General features: G+C 40.2%; 1 protein-coding gene across 3 annotated transcripts; it reads right to left on the bottom strand.

Annotated features, from left to right (window-relative positions):
- Nucleotides 1-371: 371 nt before the first annotated feature.
- Nucleotides 372-20,061, bottom strand: c8h5orf42 (chromosome 8 C5orf42 homolog). Of its 3 annotated transcripts, none has more exons than XM_023338153.1 (50): nt 19,925-20,061; nt 19,582-19,693; nt 19,351-19,486; nt 19,135-19,254; nt 18,419-18,651; nt 18,200-18,303; nt 17,961-18,117; nt 17,755-17,858; nt 17,423-17,605; nt 16,821-17,070; nt 16,525-16,725; nt 15,667-16,421; nt 15,367-15,557; nt 15,184-15,264; nt 14,931-15,095; nt 13,993-14,157; nt 13,691-13,922; nt 13,460-13,596; nt 13,155-13,372; nt 12,671-12,835; nt 12,285-12,426; nt 12,100-12,209; nt 11,869-12,018; nt 11,663-11,774; nt 11,116-11,428; nt 9,979-11,037; nt 9,221-9,354; nt 9,050-9,135; nt 8,914-8,963; nt 8,239-8,467; nt 7,835-8,149; nt 7,075-7,737; nt 6,818-6,981; nt 6,673-6,751; nt 6,515-6,584; nt 5,891-6,025; nt 5,618-5,686; nt 5,458-5,528; nt 5,131-5,356; nt 4,176-4,441; nt 3,948-4,047; nt 3,657-3,827; nt 3,377-3,419; nt 3,163-3,294; nt 2,560-3,088; nt 2,405-2,460; nt 2,162-2,329; nt 1,551-1,684; nt 947-1,212; nt 372-832 (listed from the first exon to the last, which is right to left on the bottom strand). In XM_023338153.1, the coding sequence occupies exons 2-50, from the start codon at nt 19,660-19,662 to the stop codon at nt 680-682; spliced, it is 9,873 nt and encodes a 3,290-aa protein (XP_023193921.1). In that variant the 5' UTR covers nt 19,663-19,693; nt 19,925-20,061; the 3' UTR covers nt 372-679. The 3 variants fall into 3 exon arrangements, with proteins under 3 accessions (XP_023193921.1, XP_023193923.1, XP_023193922.1); XM_023338155.1 differs by having other exon boundaries at nt 1,001-1,212; XM_023338154.1 differs by having other exon boundaries at nt 9,979-11,034.
- Between the last annotated feature and the right edge of the window lie 2,634 nt (nt 20,062-22,695).

Genomic DNA, 22,695 nt, shown 5'->3' with positions numbered 1-22,695 from the left:
ACAGAAATAAACGTTTTCAGACCTGGTTTTTGGAGCCGTTAGTGTCTGGATATCTCAATATTTCAAGCAGTTGGTTTCAGAATTAAGGAGTCTGCAGACCATCAATAGGATATCAGATACTATCCTTTGACAATGAGGGTGCAAGTGCACTGATTTAGGGATTGGTGTAATATGGTCCATTTAAAGTATTAGAAGGCCAATTTATTAATAGATGTGTTTTTTAGGTTGTTAAAAGTCCAATTTAAATAAATTAACTGAATGAATGAAGGGATTTTAATTTAGATTAATATTTTTCAATACTGCATTTTTTGTGTAATAATATACTGATGTAATACTGAATTATACATAAAAAATGAAAGTATGGGACTCAGTTAAAAGGACTTATCATTAAAGTACTTTATTTAAATCACAGGTTTAAAGTGAAAAATACAAGAAGCTGTTTAAAACAGTCAAGGTGGCTATAAAATACAAGGCTATAAATATAGAAATATAAAATACCACCTGAAGACATTACAAATATAAATAGGAACAAATGTCAGACTAAAAAAGTTTTTAAGAAAAAAATCTACCATTTTATATTTCAGTTTGTACAATGTATCCATTAGGCACTTCTGGTACCTTACAACCTATTTTACTGTACAGTTGTTTTTTATAATAATAATAATAATTATTTTTAACATTAACCATCTTCTTCAGCCACCATCCTTTCAATGGCAGTCCAGTCTATTCTGCTTAGGCTGCTTCCTGCGCTGTCAGAGAGATTATCCAGCCAGTCCATCTCTGAAACGCCATCTGCGACTGCACCGTCCTCCCCATGTAAAATCCCAGCCACCTAAAAAAACAGCCACAAAATAATCATAATTGAGGAACCAAAGTTATATTTCAGTTTTTCTCGCTACAGTGGAAAGATTCAAATAGGTTATTTTTAGAAAAATGTGACTTTTACAGAGGTATAATCCTCCACAGCCTTCGGTCTGGTAAATTCTGAATGCTTCCTCACTTCAGGCTCCTTCACTTGTCTGTGTTCCTTCAGGTTCCCTCTTTGTAAAGCAGCTCCACGTGAGAAATTGTTGTTGAACTCAGTTTTTTTCCGTAATCCTACTTGCTGTGCCTGACTCTGGCTGGCTGCGTAGAGTTTGGATTGGCTCTTGATGTTGCTGAGCATACCACCCCTCGTTACCTGAGATAGTTGGTCCGCTGGATTAAAAATTACTGAAACAAGAGAATGTAAGATAAATATAAGTCATTTTTATGGAAGTAAGAAAAATAAACATGAAAAATGTTGTGAAAACGTGTGACACCTTAGAGCAACTATGTCAAGGATGGTGGAGCCCAACCAGCCTACAAATTAACCACATTTTTTTATTAACGGCCCACCACTCAGTTTTATACTGTGCAATATCATCATACTACATAGCCCATAATGCACTATAACAGCTAGCAGTACACTCAGGTCCATGTACATTTTGAGTCTTTAGTTCTCACCTTCATCCCTGAAACAAAATCCCACCACAGCACTGTATGTATCATATTACAATGGGTGATAATACCTGGTCGACGAAGACTCAGTCTTCTGCGGAGATCATACGAATATTCACTCTCTGCAGAATAACGTAACTGAGAAGGGAAACTTCCTGTCTGAGACGTGGGACTTTTTTTGTCAGTGGCTGATACGTTGAAAGGCCTGCAAGAAAAAAATACTACACTTATTACCAGACTACATAACAGTCTTGTCTACAAAATAAGATACTCTTATCTCAAATGTTGGTGTGCCTAAAAACTGATCTTCTCGGGCTGGAAGTTCAATGGTATAAAAACAATTTATTGTTCCCAACTGCGCAGAAAATTATTAGCTGATTTACTCAGGCACATCCCCAGAGTCATCACTTAAAGAAAATGGCAAGCAGACTACAGCAACGTGGTGGAATCTACATCAATTTTGTTTATCGAGTGGAGTGAACTTTGAACTCAACAGGTAAATATCACTTTTCATGGCATTACTTTTGTTTAACAAACTTTCTCTTGACAATTTTCTAATTTTTAACAAAATCTTAACTTCCAGGAAGGTTGGGATCTTTGTTTTTAGATGGAATGCTATTAATCTACCTTAATTACTGTTTAAAGACTTCAGATGCTAGATTTATTTCTTAGCCTAGGATACCTAAAAGGGTGGCCAAGAGGTGGATCCGAACTCAACCAGGGGCTGTAGAGAAATGGACCTTCACAAGTCTGGGAGGAACTTGAACCGGTAACACGAGAAGTGAGAAAGTCATTGGCCAACTGGCAGGCCTCTTCTGTTCTTCGAAAGTACTGATTAAGAAGCATTAACCTAATAAGAAAGTAGACAGTACAGTTTATAAAGGCAAGCATGTTCTCATGTGGCTCAAAGTACAGGGGTACCTACTTTTCTTTTTCCTCTCTGCTACCCCATATGCTTTCTGTTTTTCTGTTTGGAAAATGCTATGGAAAGTTGGGGAGTAGTAATGCAGACGTTATTGCAAACAAAGGTATTGTTCATAGCAAACTGGAATATGACATCCAGAAAAAAACATCTCCCACCTCTACTGAAGAGCCACAGAACGGTTTACGCTCCCTGTCCCTCAGGCTCTGTCTGTGCTTTTTATAAGCAGTCAATCTTTCCCTTTGTTTCCGTCTCATCCAAATCCTCAGCTCCTTCCTCTCCTCCTCAGGAAGCGTCCTTTTCTGTAATGCCCAGCTATGTTCCCGCTGGTCCTGGCTCCTGACGGCTCCTTCCAGCTCCTTCCTCTCCTCCTCAGGAAGCCTCCTTTTCTGTAATGCCCAGCTATGTTCCCGCTGGTCCTGGCTCCTGACGGCTCCTTCCAGCTCCTTCCTCTCCTCCTCAGGAAGCCTCTTTTTCTGTAATGCCCAGCCATGTTCCCTCTGGTCCTGCCTCCCAATGGCTCCTTCCAGCTCCTTCCTCTCCTCTGCAGGAAGCCTCTTTTTCTGTAATGCCCAGCTATGTTCCCGCTGGTCCTGCCTCCTGACGGCTCCTTCCAGCTCCTTCCTCTCCTCCTCAGGAAGCATCTTTTTCTCTAATGTCCAGGTATGTTCCCTCTGGTCCTGCCTCCTGAGCGCCATATTATTTGTCAGATGGGTGAGTATCCCCATTTAAAATATTACAAAAAATGTAAATATTTGTACCTGTTCTGGTGTGAAGTCTGAGAGTGATCCAAATCCCAGTCAGAGGGAGATAAGTAGCCTCCCTTGACCAAGTCGTCTAAGATTTCCATGGTGTCGGATAACCCAGTCTGACTCAGAGTCCCATCTGCCCCTCTACATGTTGAGAAATACAAAACACAGTTTTAAAAAAAGGATGTTTTACGAGTTTTAAGACTCCACATCTAGATAAACTTACTCATTAGATATATCGTAGGTTTCATGGAAGTGCTCTTTTTTTCCTTTGGATGAAAAATTACAGTTATTTTTTTTAAACAGATCCCTGAAATGACACATAATTGCATTAAAACAATAAAGTCTGATGTCAGTAAAAGATCCAACCCTACAACTTGTCATCTTGACAGATCACAGTTAAAAACAACCATCAGTTTTCCCCAAATCCATCTGATGAGACTAATGGAGTAACACAAGTTTATCAGGGAAGACAACAAAGTTGTTTAAATAAGCTGCATTTCAACCTGGAGCTTGAAGATAGGATGGACCACTACTCTGACTGAAAAGAGAGGTTGAATAGTGACGCGACGGTTTTATTGCAGAACTCCCAGAGTCGTCATGAAGCACAAGTTCCTCTTCCTGTTCTTTGATCTCATCACATTTCTTCAATGCACGTAAAGAGTCTGGATCTGGAGCTGTTGGGAATAATAAAAGCTTTATAGATTTGCTAAATTTATTTTAAAATCACAATAATGTAAATTGAATAAGCGATGGAGAAGTAACTTCTATTACAAGTAAAAAGATTCTGATCCAACCTTTGAGTGGAACAGAGAGTCTGACGCTTTTTTTTACTCCCATGGTGGCTTTTGGATCAGACTCCCTGTCTAAGGAGAGCTTTTCAATTGTGTTTACCAGCTACACACACACAAATAGAAACAGAACAATTAAGCGGACAGTTTCACAAAACAAAAGCAGCCTATGCAAGACAATTTATAAATGTTTAAGAAAACTCTAGGCAGCTTCTACAAAACATCCTTATGTACCATTCTTGAATTGGAAAAGTCCTTCTCAAGATTATCTGCAATGTTCTGTAAAGCGGCCAACTGAGAGTCCATATCTGACAGGCGAGAGGAGAACCAGGCTGTGGCAGGCGCTGAAGGAGCTCTGTCAGGCACGAGGCTCTGCGCCTTTATGACTCGACAGATTTCAGATGCAGATGAATCCTCCAACGCATCATCTTGTAAGATGATTCTCTCTGCAACTCTAGCGGGCTGGGAGGAACTGAATGAAAGAGACACCTCAAGGACTTCTGTGGTATCAGATTTTTGTGAGAAAAAAAAAAACAGATTAAACAGTAAGAAATTCAGTTTTAAGACACATTGGGTAGACAAACAAAAAGTGTTCATGTCCATTGAGCAGATTCTGTGATTTTGCAACCACAATTTCAAAGTATTTTATTGGCATTTTATCTGATAGATTAACAACACAAAGTAGCCTCTAATTGTGGAGCAGAAGGAAAAAACTTATTACAAATAAGACTTAATTGGATTTAACTCTGAACCTTGGATCATTTGGACACATGAAAAGGCTATGATCCAAACCTTTCAAATGTGGCCCTGACTGTATGTTTAGGACAATTGTGGGGCTAGAAAGTGAACCTCTGCCCAATCTCAAGACCTCTGCACTCTTGAAGAGGTTTACTTAAAGTACTTTCTATGGAGTATTGTTTAGCTCCATTCATATTCCCATTAAGCGTGATCAGCTGTCCTTTTCATGCTAAAAAAAAATCTATTAGAGTACAGGGGGGCAAATACAAATACTCACCACATTTTTCTTTTTGAAAAAAATTTTGAAAAGCACATAGCTTCAGAATTACACACTAATTTGTGTTGTTCTATCGCTGAAAATCCCAGTAAATTACAAAGATGTTTGTAGCTGCTATGTGACAAAATGTTCAGGGATATGAGTGTTGTTGCAGCTGTAAAATTTGCAAGAAACCTGCGGTAGTTCTGGGCTCCTGAAGATTGTTTGTGACTGGAACTGAGAATTGTGCCTCAGCTTCAGTAGCTGAGCTGATGACAGAGGTGGCAAGAACATGGAGCGGAGCAGAAGTTGGTGAAGAAGAAATATCTGCTGCTTCTGAGTCAGGACATGGCAGCAAATCTTCAGACTGCCTCACATCTTCCAGATCCAAGACACTTATGAACTGGCGTCCACCAAGATCCTAACAAATAACAGCGACAAAAAAGTGTAAAATTTACAGCTTTTTGTCAGAATTCAATGAGAAAAGATTAATATATATGTATTGTTTGAGAGGAAACTTACCAGAAACATCTCTGATTTCTGCTGGTTCTCCACTTGAACAGGAACTTCTGGGAAATTGCATGGACTTTGCACTAGATTGAAAAAACACTCACGTAAGCCGAATTTTTAATTCTATCCACTAAAAAACATTAAAGTTGTGCATAATCCCACATTAGCTTACTTTTTGGGCTGCTAGTCATTGTAGATGTCTGGACAGAAATAGATTTGTTCTCAAGTGTGGGAGTAAAAGCTGAAAGAACAAGTTTACATTCGTAATATTGATAAATTGTAGTCTAAACAATTTGGCATTTTGAATTAATACATAATATTACATATACCGGTAATATATAGAATATATTAAATCCAACTTAACTTAGTTTAACTTTTGGTATTTCTGAATCAGTAGGAACTTGATTACGGTACATGAAATTTCCATGTTATATCTGAAAATCACCTGGATCTGTGTTGGTGAAAGCATCGTGACACTCTGGAGGACGTTTCCTTGTAGAAGCAAAGGCATGGAGTTCAGCAGAAGTGGAGAAAACTTTGTCTAATAATCTCTGACCGGTCAGCAAATGGTCTGAGGAGCCTGGGATTAAATGACCAGAAAATAAATAAGATTTAAAATAGAAAACAAAATTCTCAGATGACAGATACAATAAAATTTGGTTCACGCGTATTTAAGTTCAGTTTGTAAAAACGTAAATCTTTTTCTTAACTAAATATACAGAGGTAGAGTCCCCACACACTTTTCATGTCAAAAATCTATATTGCTCCTAATTTTAATTTCTAGAGTTCTTAGTCTGTTTTTTCAGTAGAAATAGAAAAGTTTCTCAAGAATCTAAGGCAGATATTGGTCATGTTGTAAATATGGAACATGCAAAAATCAGAGACTGGTTGGAAGGATGGATGGACAGACAGATGGATAGATGGAAGGAGGACTAACAGGATAGAAGGAAGAACATCAATATTAAAGGAAAATAGATGAACAAATGTACAGACAGGGGGTTTAACGGTACTGGAAACAGGCACCAAGGTATTGGTTTAAGCAGAAAAGTGTTCTTTGTTGTGTAATCACCTGTCACATCCTGTGCAGGTTTGATCTCTTCAGCAACTGTAGGATCTTCACTTTCAAGGACTTGTGCTGCCTAAAATTATATTGAGACAAAGATAATGTATGCATAGCTACCACAGGTATTTCTAAATTCTGCTCAAGTTATTGTTGACTCCTTCTACCTCTTTTGTTGGGATGATGGAGTCATTTGGACGGAATGAGACTTCAATGTTCATTCGCTTTTCCTCTCTTCTCTTCTGCCTGTAGAGTATAAATGCAAAAAGAGTAAAAGAAAGCAAACAGCTATAAAAGCTTATATTTGATTACCTTTTAGCTGAACTCAAGCAGGGGGTGCTGGTTAGATTTCTATTGCCTTCATCAGAGTGATCTGGTCTTGGTATCTGCAGCTGATCCTGTCTCAATTTTTTTGTAGCAGTCAACTCCATCGTAAGACGAGCCTTCTGTTTTGAAGGAATATTCTGGGGTGCCACCTGTAGTCGTGAAAGATATGCATAAAACACTTAGGTTTACAAAGTTTGGTTCTGATCAAGCTTAAAACCTTGAAGAATGTCAGAACTGCTCACCATTTTGGGTCCAGACTCAATGTGTAAAAGCTTAATTATTGGAACTTCTGTCATTGGAGTTGAAATAAAAGCAGGTATTGCTGTAATCAGTTTAGGGAAGTTAAAGCTGCTAGGCGGAGTATCACGTAACTGCAACAGACGAAGGCCCTGCATTGGTGCAGGTTTTTGAGTCGGAAAAGCAGCAGGATGTAGAGGGAACGCTTGACCAAAGAACTGTCCTGTCGGCCCCATCAGCAAGTGAGAGCTCCTCAGAGTTGGATCGTGTGCAGGATTAAATAGGAGATGCTTAGTTTGAACAGAAAACCCATTTCTTTGCTCTCCACCTTTCTTTTTCCAAGTGGATTGATCATAGTGTGTGGCCTTGGGCTGATTGGACTTAAGGTTTGCCCTGTGAGGAGCCTGTGCATGAGGAGCCTGTGCATGTTGAGCGGCATAGTGTCGGGCACTGTATTCTGCCATAGCAAAGTGATGAAGCTTAAGTAACTTCAGACCCGACATCTGTGCAGCAGAGCCAGTGTGTACACTGCTGTCATACGGTTGGTGTTGAACAGCGTGACTCCTATCAGTAGTGGCCAGGAGACCGTCTGAAGACGGGATCAGTCTCCTCTTCCCCGTTTGCTGAGTTTGTGGTGATTCTGCTTGGACAGAGAGGGGCTGCATCTCCTGAAAACCAAAACAACGAGTGTGTGACTGCAGCTTAGAATCAGAGACAAAAACTCAGAATGTACAATCTAAAGAATACCTAAAAAGCTACACCTACACTATTGGTTCTGGTGTGTTGGCTTTGGTTAATGTGATGCAGACCGAGTCCTGTTCCTTGCACGACAGGCTGGGCTGCAAAATGATACGACCCAATCGGATTCAACTGGGGTTCATTAGATTCTGGTTTTGGCACACAGCTCTGTGTCTGTGGCACAGCAGTGGAAGAAGTTTGAACTGGAAAAGCATTTGGCTCAGGGTTTATTCTAGTAGCAGAAGATAAATTCATATTAAGCTGTAAGGAGTTCTGCTGGGCCATCTGGAAACTGGAAAACGTAGCTCCTAAAACCTCGTTAAGACTCATGTAGTTGATGTGCTGCAAAAACAGGACAGGTGTCGTCAGTATAGAGATTTTACTACATTTATGTAGCCCCACATCTTACCTTCAGTTCAACCTTTCATTACCTGAACTAATCTGAATAAGTCTTCACCCAGACGCTGTCTCATTGTGGAAGTTATCAAAGGCAGAGTAGACGTTGTAAAATCAGCAGGGGGCGCCCCAGCTGTGGAGATTTGTGGCTGATCAGCAGCAGGGTTGGGGAGCAGAACGCCACCCAAATCAGAAGATTCGGCAGGAGGAGGAGGTTTAGGGTGGATGGCTGAAGGAGCAGGTTCTGAATTAACAGGAGGATATCTGTGGGGGGAAAAATACCACGACAACAAAAATGATTATTCAGTTTCAGCAGGTTTGCAATGTCTACGTCCACTTCATTAATCTATAAATTAGAAAAGCATAATCAAAGTTTATGTTTTATTATCCTCTGCAATTGCCACTGTAGAAGATGTGCGTTTCAACTAATTTGTAGACTAAAGTAATATTTGACAATGACATGAGAAGGATGAAATATGCAAGTTGTAAGACTTTGCCACATTACAAATTCAAATCAACAATCAATCAGCAAGGAAGGAAGAATATATTTAAACAATAATAGACCAAAAGAAAATGAATAGAGCCTGGAATAGAAAAATGATCATGCTCCATTTCTCCTCTTTCTTTTAACCCATACTAAAAATGTCTGAGTTAAATTCAGTCCTTTTCCAGACTTCTTTGCACCATGTAAAATTGCATTTGAAACTTACTGGGACGATGAACCAGACACTGAGTAGTCGAGGTCTTCAAGCTTTAAACTCTGAGAGAAACAAAATACCACAATGATCTCTGTTGTAGGAACAGAGTGAAAAATGATTATGACCAATATTAACAAGCAATAATCACCATTTCAGGTGAGCAGACATCTTTAGAGGTATCTTGAATGGAATCAGAAAGTAACACTTCGACGCTCTTGCTGTTTCCGCTTCTGTCTGCAAATTTAAAGGCACTCAAATAAATATTTCCAGTGACAATAAAAAGCACACGGCTATATTATTGTCTCGTGTTTTAACAAACCTTCTCTTTCAGGTGTTACATCCAAGTCATCAAAGGTCTGCTGTGGGGAATGTGGCTCTCTCTGTCGAGAATCAAAGCTGAGCTGAACCTCATCAGCCGGAAACATCGGTTCCTTTTGTTCATCTGAGACAGAACTGAAAAAAGAACAGAGAATAAATCTTGCAAAAATTAGAAGGTGCTGTTTTGCTAATATACAAAATAACAAACAGAATAGATTTTTTTATTAAGAGTTGTACTAGTTGTTAAATTATGTGCTGATACTTATAAAAAAAGTGATAAATATTATTATAGGTAATGGTAAGTACTTAATTTTATTGTTCTTTTGTGTTTTGGATCAATAAAAACCTTCGCTCTGTGAAGTTGTTAAAACCACAAAATGTGGCTTTCATAGCCAATTTTTTGTGCCATAAAAATGTTTTATTATATAATTCTTTACAGTTTTTTCACAAAGCAAAATGCGGCACAACTGGGATTCAGATACAAATAAATGCAATGCAGTCGATTAATCTTGTTGTGGAAAAAGGTTGTCAGTCAAAAGGATGAAAACTGATTAAAATCATATACAATGCTGGTATATATTTTATTTCCCAAATGTTTCAAATCTATAAATAAGAATAAGAATTAAAAAAAACAGCTGCACAAGACACACATAGTGAATTTTGTAACCAGATGTGATCAAGGAACCAATATTCTGAATATTCGGCATCTAAAAAGCCCTGTGCCACATCAGAACTGGTTTGCTAACATGTCGTACTCACGGAGTAGCCTCTCCTCGCTGCCGATTATGATCCGGACCAGTGATAGGAGTGTTGGTGGATCCAGGGTAACCAGTATCAATGCTGCTCTCTCTCTCCGTCTTCCGTTCAACGCCCGAAAGCAGCACAGGGGGAAAAGCCCATTGCATTTCCGGAACTTGGCTGTAGGAGGTGTAGTGCTCAGTTTGGGGTTGAGCAGCATACCTGTGCTCCAACAAACTTAAAGAGGTAAGGATAGCAGGTGCTGCGGTTTTTACACGAATCACAACTCCATCATTTTGTTCATCTGCCATGTCTTTCTTCTTGTTACCATGATGCCCCAATAGTATCCTTCTATCGGCCCAACGCACCATCCACTCGAGCAACCTGCCCAGCTCTGGAAACCGGGCCTCTAACTCCGGATCCAGGCCTTGCTGTAAGTCAGTCACAACTTCAACAGATGATGAGAAGCCAGGGGAAGGGTTTTCAGTGAGCAAGGCATTCTGGACAAAACTGGTTTCAGAGCCAACACTGGCTTCCTTTAGTCTTGCTGAAGAGACGTTTTGTTGCCGGTGGCCAAACAAACCTTTCTGCTTCTCAGTTCTCCGCTCGACAGAAAGGCTGCTCCTGAAAACGGGAGTTTCACTCCAAACGGAAGAAGTCTGCGGTTCAAGCATCCCATCTTGTTTCATAGGTTTGTAGCAACAGCCTGCTCTGAACACCGATGGGGGCTTCCCCAAGTGTTTCCTCTCTAGAAGGTGCCCGCCTCTTTGACGACGATGTATACTTGAGACTACATCAAATGTTAGAGAATGCAACTCCTTCTCCCGTAGTTGAGAGCAGAAGCCTTTCAGCAAAGGGATCTCATCGCCACAGTCCATCCCACCAGCAGCGTCCTTCTCTAGGACGTAGCCAAGGAAAAGCTCCAGGAAATTTAAATACTCCTCGTCTTCCAGCTCAAACTCCCAGGAGCCGATTGCTGGCAAAGAAAGCTGCTCCTTTTCTCTCTCTCCACTTATATTGGTGTTTTCTTTAAGGACACTGTCCGTCTTAGATGTCATCTTCTGTCTATCTTTCTTGCTGCTAAGAAGTCAAAATAGAATAATAAAACCAACAAAAAACAGATAATGGCAGCGTTTCTGTCTCCTTCACTTCTCCTACCTGCTCACGGCTGCACGGTGCTGTTTAGTTGAGATTCTCTCAGATGTATTCACTGCTGTGTCTGCATCGCCGCACACTGGCTGGTTAAACTCGGTCACAGTGCTGGTCCCCACAGTTGTCCCCAAGGACAGCTGCCCTGATGTGGCCATGTCAGTTCGCCCCCCTCTGTCCTCCTGTTCCTCTACTTTCTCCCACAGATGGAGCACAGGCGGGGCCAAGTGCCTCTGCAATCGTGCCAAATGTTTCCTCCTGTGTCTTTTTCTATCTTGAATAAAAATCATCATCGACTCTTCCCTGTCTTCTCCCCCTTCTCCTGAAAAATAAAAGGAAACATGAAAAGGGGAATCATTTGGCTCCATTTCACACAAACATCATTTAGTCATAGTCAACCTTTCACATTGCTCCAATATGCTTTTAAATTCCCAGCTTTTAATTGCTAAATAAATGCTTTTGTCAGATAAACAAGACTTATGTATGACAGCTACAGCTAGTTAGATATATTCATTATTTAAAACCTGCCTACAGCCTTTTAAGGAAGCATTTGTACCGAGAAGGTTGCACTGGCCAAGTCTCTGCAGGAGTAACTTATACTTCTCTCTTAAAGACACCCTGACAGACTCTTCCTCCTGTGGAAAGGCTCGAACCAGCGTGTCTGCCACCTACAGGCAAGAAGAACCAAGGATAACAAATGTCCTAACTCAAAATCAGTCCTTTTTTTGCTCTTATAGGTATAACAGAATTAGAACACATTACCAAGGAGACAGGAGGTAGCTCAGACAGAAGACTGAGTATTATGTCCTGAAGGACCTCCTCTTCACTGAGGAAGTGAGAGAAAGGCAGAAGACGACAAGCCCAGTGAAGAGCGGTAACATTGGCTGAATTTCCTGGTGAATCCTCTGGGATCTAAAAGACAAACGTGCACATTCCATCAGCAGTAAGGACAAATTTAACAAGTATGTTCTATAGGTGACATTGTTGTAATACCGCTTCCTCTCCGTCACGTTGTCTGGCAGCCTGATACTTCCTGCAGTGAAGGGAGAGCTGATCCCTGACATGAAGCATCCAGCATAAAGCGCATAGCTCTCTGAAACAAACTTATGGAAAATAAATAATGATTAAGGTGATATTAAGCTATTCTGATTCAATTCCCTTCAATGTAGCTGTATTACTGATTGTTTGGATGGTATCAGGGTCCAGGTCTTTATTAGAGTCCCGTCTGAAGAATCCAGAACGGCTAATCAACTTCATCAGTCCCTCAGTAAAAGTTTTCTCCTCCTGAGCAGCTGATGGATAGGAATACTTCTTCTTGATCTGCAGACAATGCCAGATATTTTAGCAATTTAATATATAAAAAACATTAAAAATTGGCTTCTGGCAATATTTAGGATTTGTTTTTTTTTTGTTGTTTTTTTATAAGTTAAAAGATTGTGAAGAATAAGCAACTAATCAACCTCCTTATTTATCTCAAGAAAAAATAAAGGAAAACTGAAACTGAGAACTACTTAATGTCTGTTTTTAACCACATAACAATAAACCAAAGCTTTTAGAGACTCACCTTGTGCAGGATGTGTCTAGCACGCCGCAGGCAACTGATGTACCATTGTGCAGCAGGACGGCAACAATGGGCAGATCTCAGAAGCAAGAGTAATCTTTGGAGAACTCCAGAGACTTTGTGACGACAAACAAGTTCAGCAAATGGCCCCATTTCACACATTTGGTCCTGAAAATAAAACATCCGATGTCTAACCTTGTTACATGTATAGACCCTCTAAACTCCTTGAGCTTTTTCACAATTTCTCCCATTACAACCACTAACTGGAACTTATTTTAAGGATACTAAGTGATAGATCAACAGAAGACCAAGGAGATTTATCATTTTACTTTCACTTCACAATTGTGCTTTTTCTTGTATTGCTCTGTCATACGATAAAACATGTGGGTGTGACATGAAAAAAGCTCACAGTGTATGAATTTTTGAGTTTGAATATTGAACATTGTGAACTAACTAAAAGTAAAACTAGACATTTTCAGTACTGTACCTGTGTGTTTGGAGAAGGCTGTGGGCAATACAGAGGGGGTGAAGGTAGGTACACTTCATAGGGGACCAATGTAGGCATTAACAAGCACATGTCTTTAACCTTGTCCAGCAAGGTCGACAAAGGAAATGACATGACATTCACTCCTGCCATGGCTGAAGCTTTCAGAATCTCGTGAACAGAAGCCTGTAAAACCTCCCAGTCTTCTCCTTCCATCGGATCTTAAAAAATGTGGAAAAAATACCAATGTAAACTAAAAACATTTAGCCCTACAGAGCTCTTTTATCTAATAATAGTTTTTTTCCAACCTGTAAAGCTGTCATTCCCGTCTTTATCTGTCCACTCTCGTAAATTGGTTTTGCTGCCAAGAAGATCCCTCAGTTCAGACTGAAAAATGCTTTCTGGCTGTAACTCTTCTGGCAGGAGAAAATCTCTCCTTCTGATCCTGTCACAAAGTCAAAATCTGAATGTTTTCTGACAGAAATATGATAATTTCATCCATACGTATTTATTTGCACAATTGGTGCTTTTAAACTTACTGATTAAAGTCAAAATGTTTTGCACAATAAGTGGTATATGCCAAGCTTAGAGTCACTGCAGTTTTCCAGTCGCCCAGATGAGACGCCAACCACACAGCCTCAGGCAGGAGACCCCCCAGCAGAAGCAAGTCCTGAGCGTAGTCCACCGTCCAAACCTCCGACAGGTGTTGCTGTCGAACTGCTTTAGCCACTTCTTCTTGGAACAGGGACACCAAGCGGCCGATACTCGAGGCTGAAGAAGAATCAAGGTATCACCATGCCGCAACATTCATAAAGAATCTATTAAACTTTCAGAAACACACCGAGGGGTAGGTGTAGTGGAGGCAGGATAGCCACATTATGAGCAGGCAGAATGAAGAGCGGCTGGTTGGTGAAGTAAGCGGCCATGAAACGTCCGAGGGCCTGAATTACTGCACAGGCGGCATCACTGGGAAGATCAATCGGCAACCAGGGGCAAGGGAGAGGATCTGTTTCAGCGCACAAAGCCAAGGAAAGAAAAATAAAGTTTATTTTCCTCTAACTTAGACTTCTTTCACACAGTATCACAGTATAACTAGAAAAACTAATTTGATGGTGTCTACAATATGGACAGGTTACACATTAAGGCCTCGTCCACACAGCCAGATGTCTGGGAAAACAAATTTTTGTGTTTTAGCCTTTGATGCGCACGAAAACTTTGTTTAATGTCACTAAAAACGATTATTTATAAAAACTCAGACGAAAGTGGAGACTTTGTGTTTACATGTATACATGGGAACGTGGAGAGTTAGTGTCCTACACATACATTCTAATATTTGTTGCAGAATGTAACTATTTGTCACATTCTGCAACAAATAGTGCGCCAGCATAGCCACATTTGACATGATTCTCAATCGCCCTTGACTTGTTTTTATTAACTTTATATTCTTCTTTATATGTATACTTACATGTCCACACAAAGGAACCTCCTGGCACCATGTTTAGTTCCTAACAGGAAGTTGTGATTGTTTTGAAGCGATCTGACTGGCTGACATAGGTTTTAGCTATGTGATACACTGCATCCTATGTATTTGCCATATTTAAAACAACATTCAGTGACGTATTTGTGCCTTGTCGTGAGGATGAAACCTTTTCTGAAACCTATCCTGGATTTACTGTATTATTTTTTTGAACGATGTGGCGGAGAGTTTTATTTTTAAAAAGACCCAGGTGCATGTATGCAGGGCCTAAGACTATGAAGCTACTTTTATTTAGATCTGACCTGAAATGCAAGTGAAGTTGTCAGTCCGGTTTCCAGCTCTTAACAAAATCAGTTGGGCCATGTGGTCCCCAAATTCCTGGGCTTCCCTGAGCTGGTACTGAGATAGCAGACTATACAGTAGAGCCAGACAAAGGCGCGTCTCCTGGAAGACACTACGGTTGCCGCCTAAGAGAAAGAATCATGAAATTATTTAAACTTAAAATGGCCTTTTAGAATAAATGGTTAATCCTTAAACCGAAGCTATAGTCCTTACCTTTACTGGCCTCTTGACAGATCTGTAACCGTAACATCTGGGTACTTTGAGAGTACAAGCCACAGAGGAAAAGGTGCTCACCTAAAAGAATAATAAGTAAATTTAAATATTTGCATCAACATTTACATAATTTTTAAAAGTGCAAAGCTTATATACACAATCAAAAGCTTCCACGCAAGTTACCTTGGTAACTCAGCAGTGATCTACCCTCTTCCAGATTTTCTCCTGTTGCCTGCAGAGCAGTCTGGATCTGGGATGTGATGACAGACAGCTTTTGCTCCTCTTCTTCCAAACCATCACAGTCTTTAAACCTCTTCAGCTCCTCTGCATACCGCTGAGCTACATCATACACAAGCTGCCATACTCCCAACAATCTGTCCAGAAACATTGACAGTGACTGTCAACTTTTTGAGGCAGACATGAACTCAAATAATCTTTTATCTGGTATTTGAAAGCTAACTCAACAGCATAAGCTGTGCGTACCTGCTTGAAGGCCGCTGAGGAACTGGTAATGCCTGATGTTCAAAGGCAGATGGGTCTGCATTCACATCCTGCAGCAGAGGAACATGGTGAACATCTGAACACCTCAGATGCAGCTGAGAAGATAAAAACTCCTCCTCAGATGACCAGAAAGTTTTCTGCTCCAAGATATAAGTCTGGTCAAGAGAATCTGAGATCAGGCGTAAGATCTGCATTATTCTGGACAAACTTTGAGATGATACAAGGGAGTGTCCAGTCAGACGGACATCGGGCTGAGGGGTCAGCAGAAGGCGCACTATCCGTTCACTGAACTCCACCATCAGTCCCAAGCAGTGCTGTCCACCTGAGGAAGAGCCGTCCCAATAAAGGAACGAAAGGAGAGCTTTTATGAGGTGGAGCAACCTTCCAAAAACAGGGCTATTTTTTTCTTTTGGGGGGACCAAGTGGAGCAGAGCAGCAAACCAAACCACGCAGCAAAGTGTATGCTTCAGAAGAGCAACTCTGTGTTCAACTGAATCTCCTACTGACATGGCAAAAGCCCAAGCAGTGAGAAGCTTCCTCTGAATCTTCCCCAGCTCAGAGCAAAGACGATTCTTCTTCGCTGGTTGTCTCTTGTAATTTGAATCAACTCCAAATTCACTGTGAGTGTCCACAGCATGGAGAGTGTCAAACATGGAGGCGAACTCCAAACGGCCTCCCTCCTGCCCATGAGAACCAGCAGTAAGACCTTCTAAATCAGAGTCTTCTTCAAAGAGATCCTAGAGAACGACAAAACAGATCATTAAAACATCTACTATATCAAAATCAACCTTCTTCCATAGAATCAAAAATCATATGTTGTCTATAAAAAAATCATAATACCTGCATGTTCTCAAGAAGCTCCTTGGTGCCACCCAGTGTCTGCTGGTCCTGAAGGAAAAGCGGCAGCCTGGTTGGATCTGTTGCCGCTGAATAAGTGGAGTCTGACGCTTTGGGCTGACATGTAGCAGCAGCACTGACCTCCTCAAGGCTGCTGTCTGAATTAAACCAAGACACAGACTCTAGCCAAACCTTCACATGAACCTGCAAACAGAGATACAAATGGTGAAAGTAAGTCAAGGACATACTGCATTAAAAAAAAGACACCTTAGCTGTAGGAAATCTTCACCCGTAACTACCTGGGATTTTTCTAATTTGCAGCTGGTTTTCTCAAGATCTGCGTAGGTTTCTTTTAGAAGTGCCTTCAGGAACAGGGCAGGCGAAGGTTTGTCCTGCACCTTCATAACTGTAGCCATGTAGCCATCGGACACAATGAGATATGGAAGCCGCGGATGCCAGGTGACAGAAAACCGCTGCCTCAGGATGTCACGCACAGACAAGCTGGAGCTGGAAAGAGAAGCTTCTCTATTCTCTGCAGGCAGCGGTGGTCTGTAAGGAAGAAACAGTCATCATAAACTTTACACATTCATTCTCACTTTACATCAAAATAACTGATAAGAGATAGAAAATACTAGAGGAAAATTAAAGATCTGTTTCTTTTTCATTTTACAAGTAAAAATCTGAAATGTGTTGCATGAATGTATTCATTTTCCCCTCAGTTAATGATATGTATGTCCATAAATACATAAGGCATATCACGCTTTTCAGATATGCCTTATGTAGGCATATCTTAACTGTGACTGAACAACTGTACAGTAATTACTTTGGGCTCAAATAAATACATTTTAGTTTGTTGTTTAATAACAAGCAAAATATTGAATAGCGTCAAAGTTAAGTCTACCGGTAAGTGACCAGCGGATGCAGGGGCAGGAAGTGCGCAGGACCAAAGTCCACATTGCAACCAGAGCTCGTCAGGGTGAGAAGCCCGCCAAGGCGAGCCAACACCAAGAGCGAGCCCCTTTTCAAGACGCAGGCAAAGAACAGGCCTTCTGCTGACCAGCTGACACTGCTGACCCAGTAGGACCTGATAGGTTCATAAAAAACACAAACATGTTGTAAACTTGTGACACAAACTAAAAAAATAACAGTGTAGGTGTGAAAAACACAGTTTATAGTATGGCAGAGAGTTAAATTTTGCATAAGTTATTCTATTACATAATTCCATATGCTGACCTGACATATTTTGATGGGATGTCCAGCTTCTTACTTCCACATCCTCCCAGGTCACTTGAGATTGAAACAAAATTCTGTGTGCTCACAAAAAGGACCTGTGTGTCCTGGATTCAAAAACACAACATACATATTTTTTGGAGTTGTTCTTATTATTTTGGTATAAGAGTTATTAAGTCAGAAATGTATTAGAAAGGCCTGGTTTCAACCTTTGGCTTCCTCTGGTTCACTACGATGGCCAACAGGCGTCCATCTGGAGAAAACGCTGGGACCAAGGCCCCTCTGGACTTCACTGACTGGCAGGGTGGGCACAGATGAGACATGGGATATGTCTTACTAGCCCACTGTATACCGTAACCAACAGAACTGCAAAGAGAAACGTGCTCCTTTCATTAAATCATAAACGAAAATCTGGCATACCACTATAATAATATCACTGTTTACTCACCCCATGCTCATATGACCTTGGCTCCACTGAATTTTTAGAATAGTGACAACAAGCTGCTTTCCAGAGGTGAAAACAAATGCTGATAAGCAAATGTCAGCCATAATCTAGAACAAATGAATACCACACATAGTGTAAGGGCAATACAAGATAAGAGTGGAGCATCAAAATTGAATCATGGACCACAATAAGAGATAGATATATTTAATTCTCAGTGTGGACCTCTGTCTTTACAAAGATGATGTGCTGGGATGCTTCTTTATCATTTGAAGACGGCAAAATGGTTTCTTCAAGCGGCAGTAAATGAGCCCACCGCCCTTTGACAGCACCATCGCGCATGCCTGGAAAATCCCTCCCCTCTGTGCACTCCCACAGGAACACCTGCCCAGTAATGACAGCCAGAAGAACCCTCATCCCATCGCATGAAACCTGAAGACACAACTTTAGAGAATTTCCTGTGAAAACAAAAACAAGTTCACCGTGAATTAATTATTAAGTGCACTTGTACAATCCACAGAGGCCTCAAAAATATTGTAAAATTAAGTAAATGAGATGCCAACCTAAAACATGATGGACCTTGCAAAAGCATTTACCCCTTGATCTTTTCCACAAGTAGAAGGAAACACTACATGTTTCTGAAACTGATTTAGAAATAAAACTCTGAAAGGAATGGTCAATTTGTATTCTCCCCTCTTAACTGCAATGCCCTCAAATTAGACCCAGTACAACAAATTGCAATAATTAAGTGAAAACATTTGGAAAAGCTCTAGGAGTGTGAATTATTTTCCCAGGCACTATGTATCTTACTATATAATGTAGGTTGTTATTACAAGAATGACACATTCTAGTAACAACTAATTTAATTTTAGACATCAATACTCTTTTCTGGTTTAATTTCACCTCTCTGCCTAAATATGAGGGTCTTATGCAGCACCAACCTTGAGCAGAATTGATTATCTGAACTACTTCTGGCACTGCTGTTGCAGTCTTCAGTAAATCTTTATCTCTGTTCCACAAAAACAATTCTCCTGACACCAGAAGTCCACACAGCCACATCCCTGATAAAATGATAACAGCAACGAATGATTAGAATCAGTAATATTGGATAGCAATATATCAGTAATATATTCTTTGCTTGCTCAAACTAAACTTACCATTGCGAGACGAAGTCATTTTCACCACACTGCTGAGCAAAGGATGTAGTTTAGGCATCTTTTTCTTGGTACGACCAGACATCATGTTGATCTCACTGATCCGTTTGTCATCTAACAGGAAAACAGACTCCTTTTCCTAAGGAGCAAAGTCACAAGGTCATGTTCTCTGCTAAATTCTCTTTAACTTATTGGAAAATATTGTATTTATTCTCAACAGAAAACTCGAATCACCTGTCCAAGCCAGCAGAATCGCGGCCATGGTTTCTTCCGTTTGATGCTAGATGACAAAACAACCTCCAACTTCAGCTCCATCTCTCTTTCCTAATCACTCTTTCAGAAATGACTGAGAAAGAGTAAACCAACACCGATAAAACATTGATTAATAAAATCAATTTGCACTTAAGCACGTCGAAGAGTTATTGTTTGCGTTGATAGTTAAAACAAAGAGCCGAACAAACCAGATTTAACCGTTCATGTTAGCTACCTAGCCAAATGTGTTGATGGTCAGCGGAGGCGGTAAATTCGCCATTAAAATTGGAGCCTGATTATTTTTAACCAAAGCAGGTATACTCACCGACTAAACCCGTATGAAACGGCTTGTGAGCGTCCTATGTTCCTGTGGCATCTCAAGAAATAACGTAGAAAAAGCTGAAATCTTTCGAAAATCCCTCCGCTCCGTAAACTAGAATTGTTTCCCATGATCCTCTGGGAAGGAAGCTATGGCCCGTTACCGTAGAAACGCAACCGGATGTAGCTGATGCCTTGTGGAAAACAACAGGAGGAGGTAGGGACAGCTAAAAGACTGTTTAAAGTATTGATTTTCTACTTTTTATTAGAAGTACCACTTCTATATTTTCTTTGTGTTTTATTGTGTTTTCTTCCTTTGACTTTACACCAATTTTCATAAAGCATTGCATTCCTTTTTTGCCAGCAGATGGCGGGATACTACCACAGCAATTATTTTCACATCCTGACGAAAATAGAAGACTTCTAAATGCAAATGCCAGCATCAAAACCTTTGTGTATTTTATCTGTTAGCTACTGCAGATTTGTTGGATCAAGGAATTTTTTTTTCTTAAGGAACTCTCAGTCCTATCAGCAATCTGAATTTGAGAAAGCACTAAATTGAAATCTTTTAATTAATAAGCTTCAAGTTGTGTGTATTCTCCAGCAATAAGGTCTATTGTTGGCTTGTTAAAAAGAGTTATTAGGTCTGCCCTTAGGCCCACTGCTGGTATTTAATAACCCCTGCAGTGCCTCAGTTTCATCATGATGGAGATGATGGCTGCCACTGGCAATAGGTGGAAGTGGGGATTTTGCCCAAACTTAATTGGTTCATTTGCCTCATCTTGTCAGCTGCAGATGGAGCTCTTAATTTATGTCACTTGCAGGTTTATTCTGCTCCGATGAAGAAGATCTAAAGAGGGAGAGTTTGATACCATGTGAGGGCATGATGACACCTCCGTAACAAAAGCTAGCAACTCACAATAGAGATGTTTGTCACTAATTTTAACCAGTGTATTTGGAAATGTACCTTTAATCCAGACTGTTTAGCAGGTAGGGGATTCGTCAAATATCGGATACGTTACATATATCTCATAAATTATCTGTTTAAGTAGAAAAACATCAGTGTTATGATTGCCTAGTGTTTCTTTAGCACACTAAAAGTAGACTCCTCTTACTTGAAATTTAACAACTTATAATTAATTTGAGAGCAATCCCTTGTCTTCATCCTCCCCATTCAATACGTCAGTGTGAGAACATCAGTTGGCATGGTAACCCCATTTGCCATCTGCAGACCTCATTCATACTGAAAAATGACACTTGGGGAGCTGTCAAGAGACAGTTCAGTATTCCTCTGCAACAGCGGGTCAGAGTCTGTCTGCAGTAAATCTCAGATCTTTGGAGTGTGTGCAGGCGTCTTGTCTTTGAAGATAACAAACTGGTGTTTTTGAAGGGTTTGATTTGTACCCAGTATGGTTGCATTTATATGTTCCATAGTTTTTTTTTTGGGGGGGGGGCTTCTAACTGCAAAGTGCAGAGGAAAAGACTTTGTGGCAAAGACAAACCATTTTTTTCTAGTGTAGTTCACTTTTCTGGTTAAAGAATGTTGAAAAGTTACAGAAGATAAACTTACCAGGTATTTTAGAGTTTAAACTAAATTTTTCTTGTTGAAAAAAGATTTCCAACAGTGTCATACAACTATTTCAGCACTATCAAAATTAAAAGTCTGCAAAATCAAGAACAATTTGTTTGAGACATTAAGAAAGGTTTCTGACACATTATAACTTACTTACTTCCTTTGATGGATGGAGACAATAATAAGCTTTTACAATGTCTGTTTAACACTTTTTTCCCTTCTGCTAAAGTAACACATGTGAGAGTATCAGCACAAGTCTCCAGTGCACTAATCTCTCTTTCAAGCAAAATAATTGAAAACATCTAATTGTGAAATGTTGTGCTGTTTTTATTAAGAGGAGAGAGCACTGCAGTTGGCTCCTGGGGAAACAGTTAAGATGTTTTGACTTATCATAATGGCTCAGTTGTTGCTAATGACATTAATAATGACTCCATTCTAATCATGTGTTGCAGTAAGACAGGAGACCGTAACATTGAGTCGGCATGTACCAGCCATAAATGACATCAGGTCCCTGAAGCTAAAGCATGTAACTGGAACTCGGCCATTATTTCACTCATATAGGTTTTATGCACTAATACATATTTCTCCACATAAAAAAGCCCATTATATTTATGAGTTTAGAGACCCAGAGATTAAGACATGGGTATAATAACCTCTCTGTAATGCAGATATATCATGCTGTGGTGTCATTACATTTACAGCATGCTACGGGAATCTCACAAGATTTAAGCTTAGTGAGTAGTCAACCATTGTCTGCTATTCATCTTTGACTGCATTATTGTCCTGTTGTCCTTAAGAGAAACAATAAATCAGGCTGTTAAATTGATAAATGGATTGATTTTGAGTGTAACCACTCAAGGACCAGAGCCAACACAAAGCAAAAGGGAGATAACTGACTGATATGACCTCCAGGCCAGCAGGTTTGTTTTGTTTATCTGGTTGCTGTAGTTCATTGTATTTCTTTTACTTTTTTTGCTTGTAACTCATGTTCCTGAATTCCTTTGTCTCCATTTAATATTTTTTCATGTTAATTTGGTTTAGTCATGTCCAGTTTAGTTTTTCGTCTGATGCTCTTTTGGCCCTTGCGTGTTTTCCAGTTCTCCACTGAATTTCCTCTGTTTTTGCTGCTTTACAGCTTTTCCTCATCATTTAATCAGTCTCACCTGTTCCCACTCCAATAAGTGCCCTCCAGGTGTTGGGCTCCA

Source organism: Xiphophorus maculatus, chromosome 8 (assembly GCF_002775205.1).
Source record: "Xiphophorus maculatus strain JP 163 A chromosome 8, X_maculatus-5.0-male, whole genome shotgun sequence".
NCBI lineage: Eukaryota > Metazoa > Chordata > Actinopteri > Cyprinodontiformes > Poeciliidae > Xiphophorus > Xiphophorus maculatus.
This window is presented reverse-complemented; position numbering and strand designations above follow the sequence as displayed.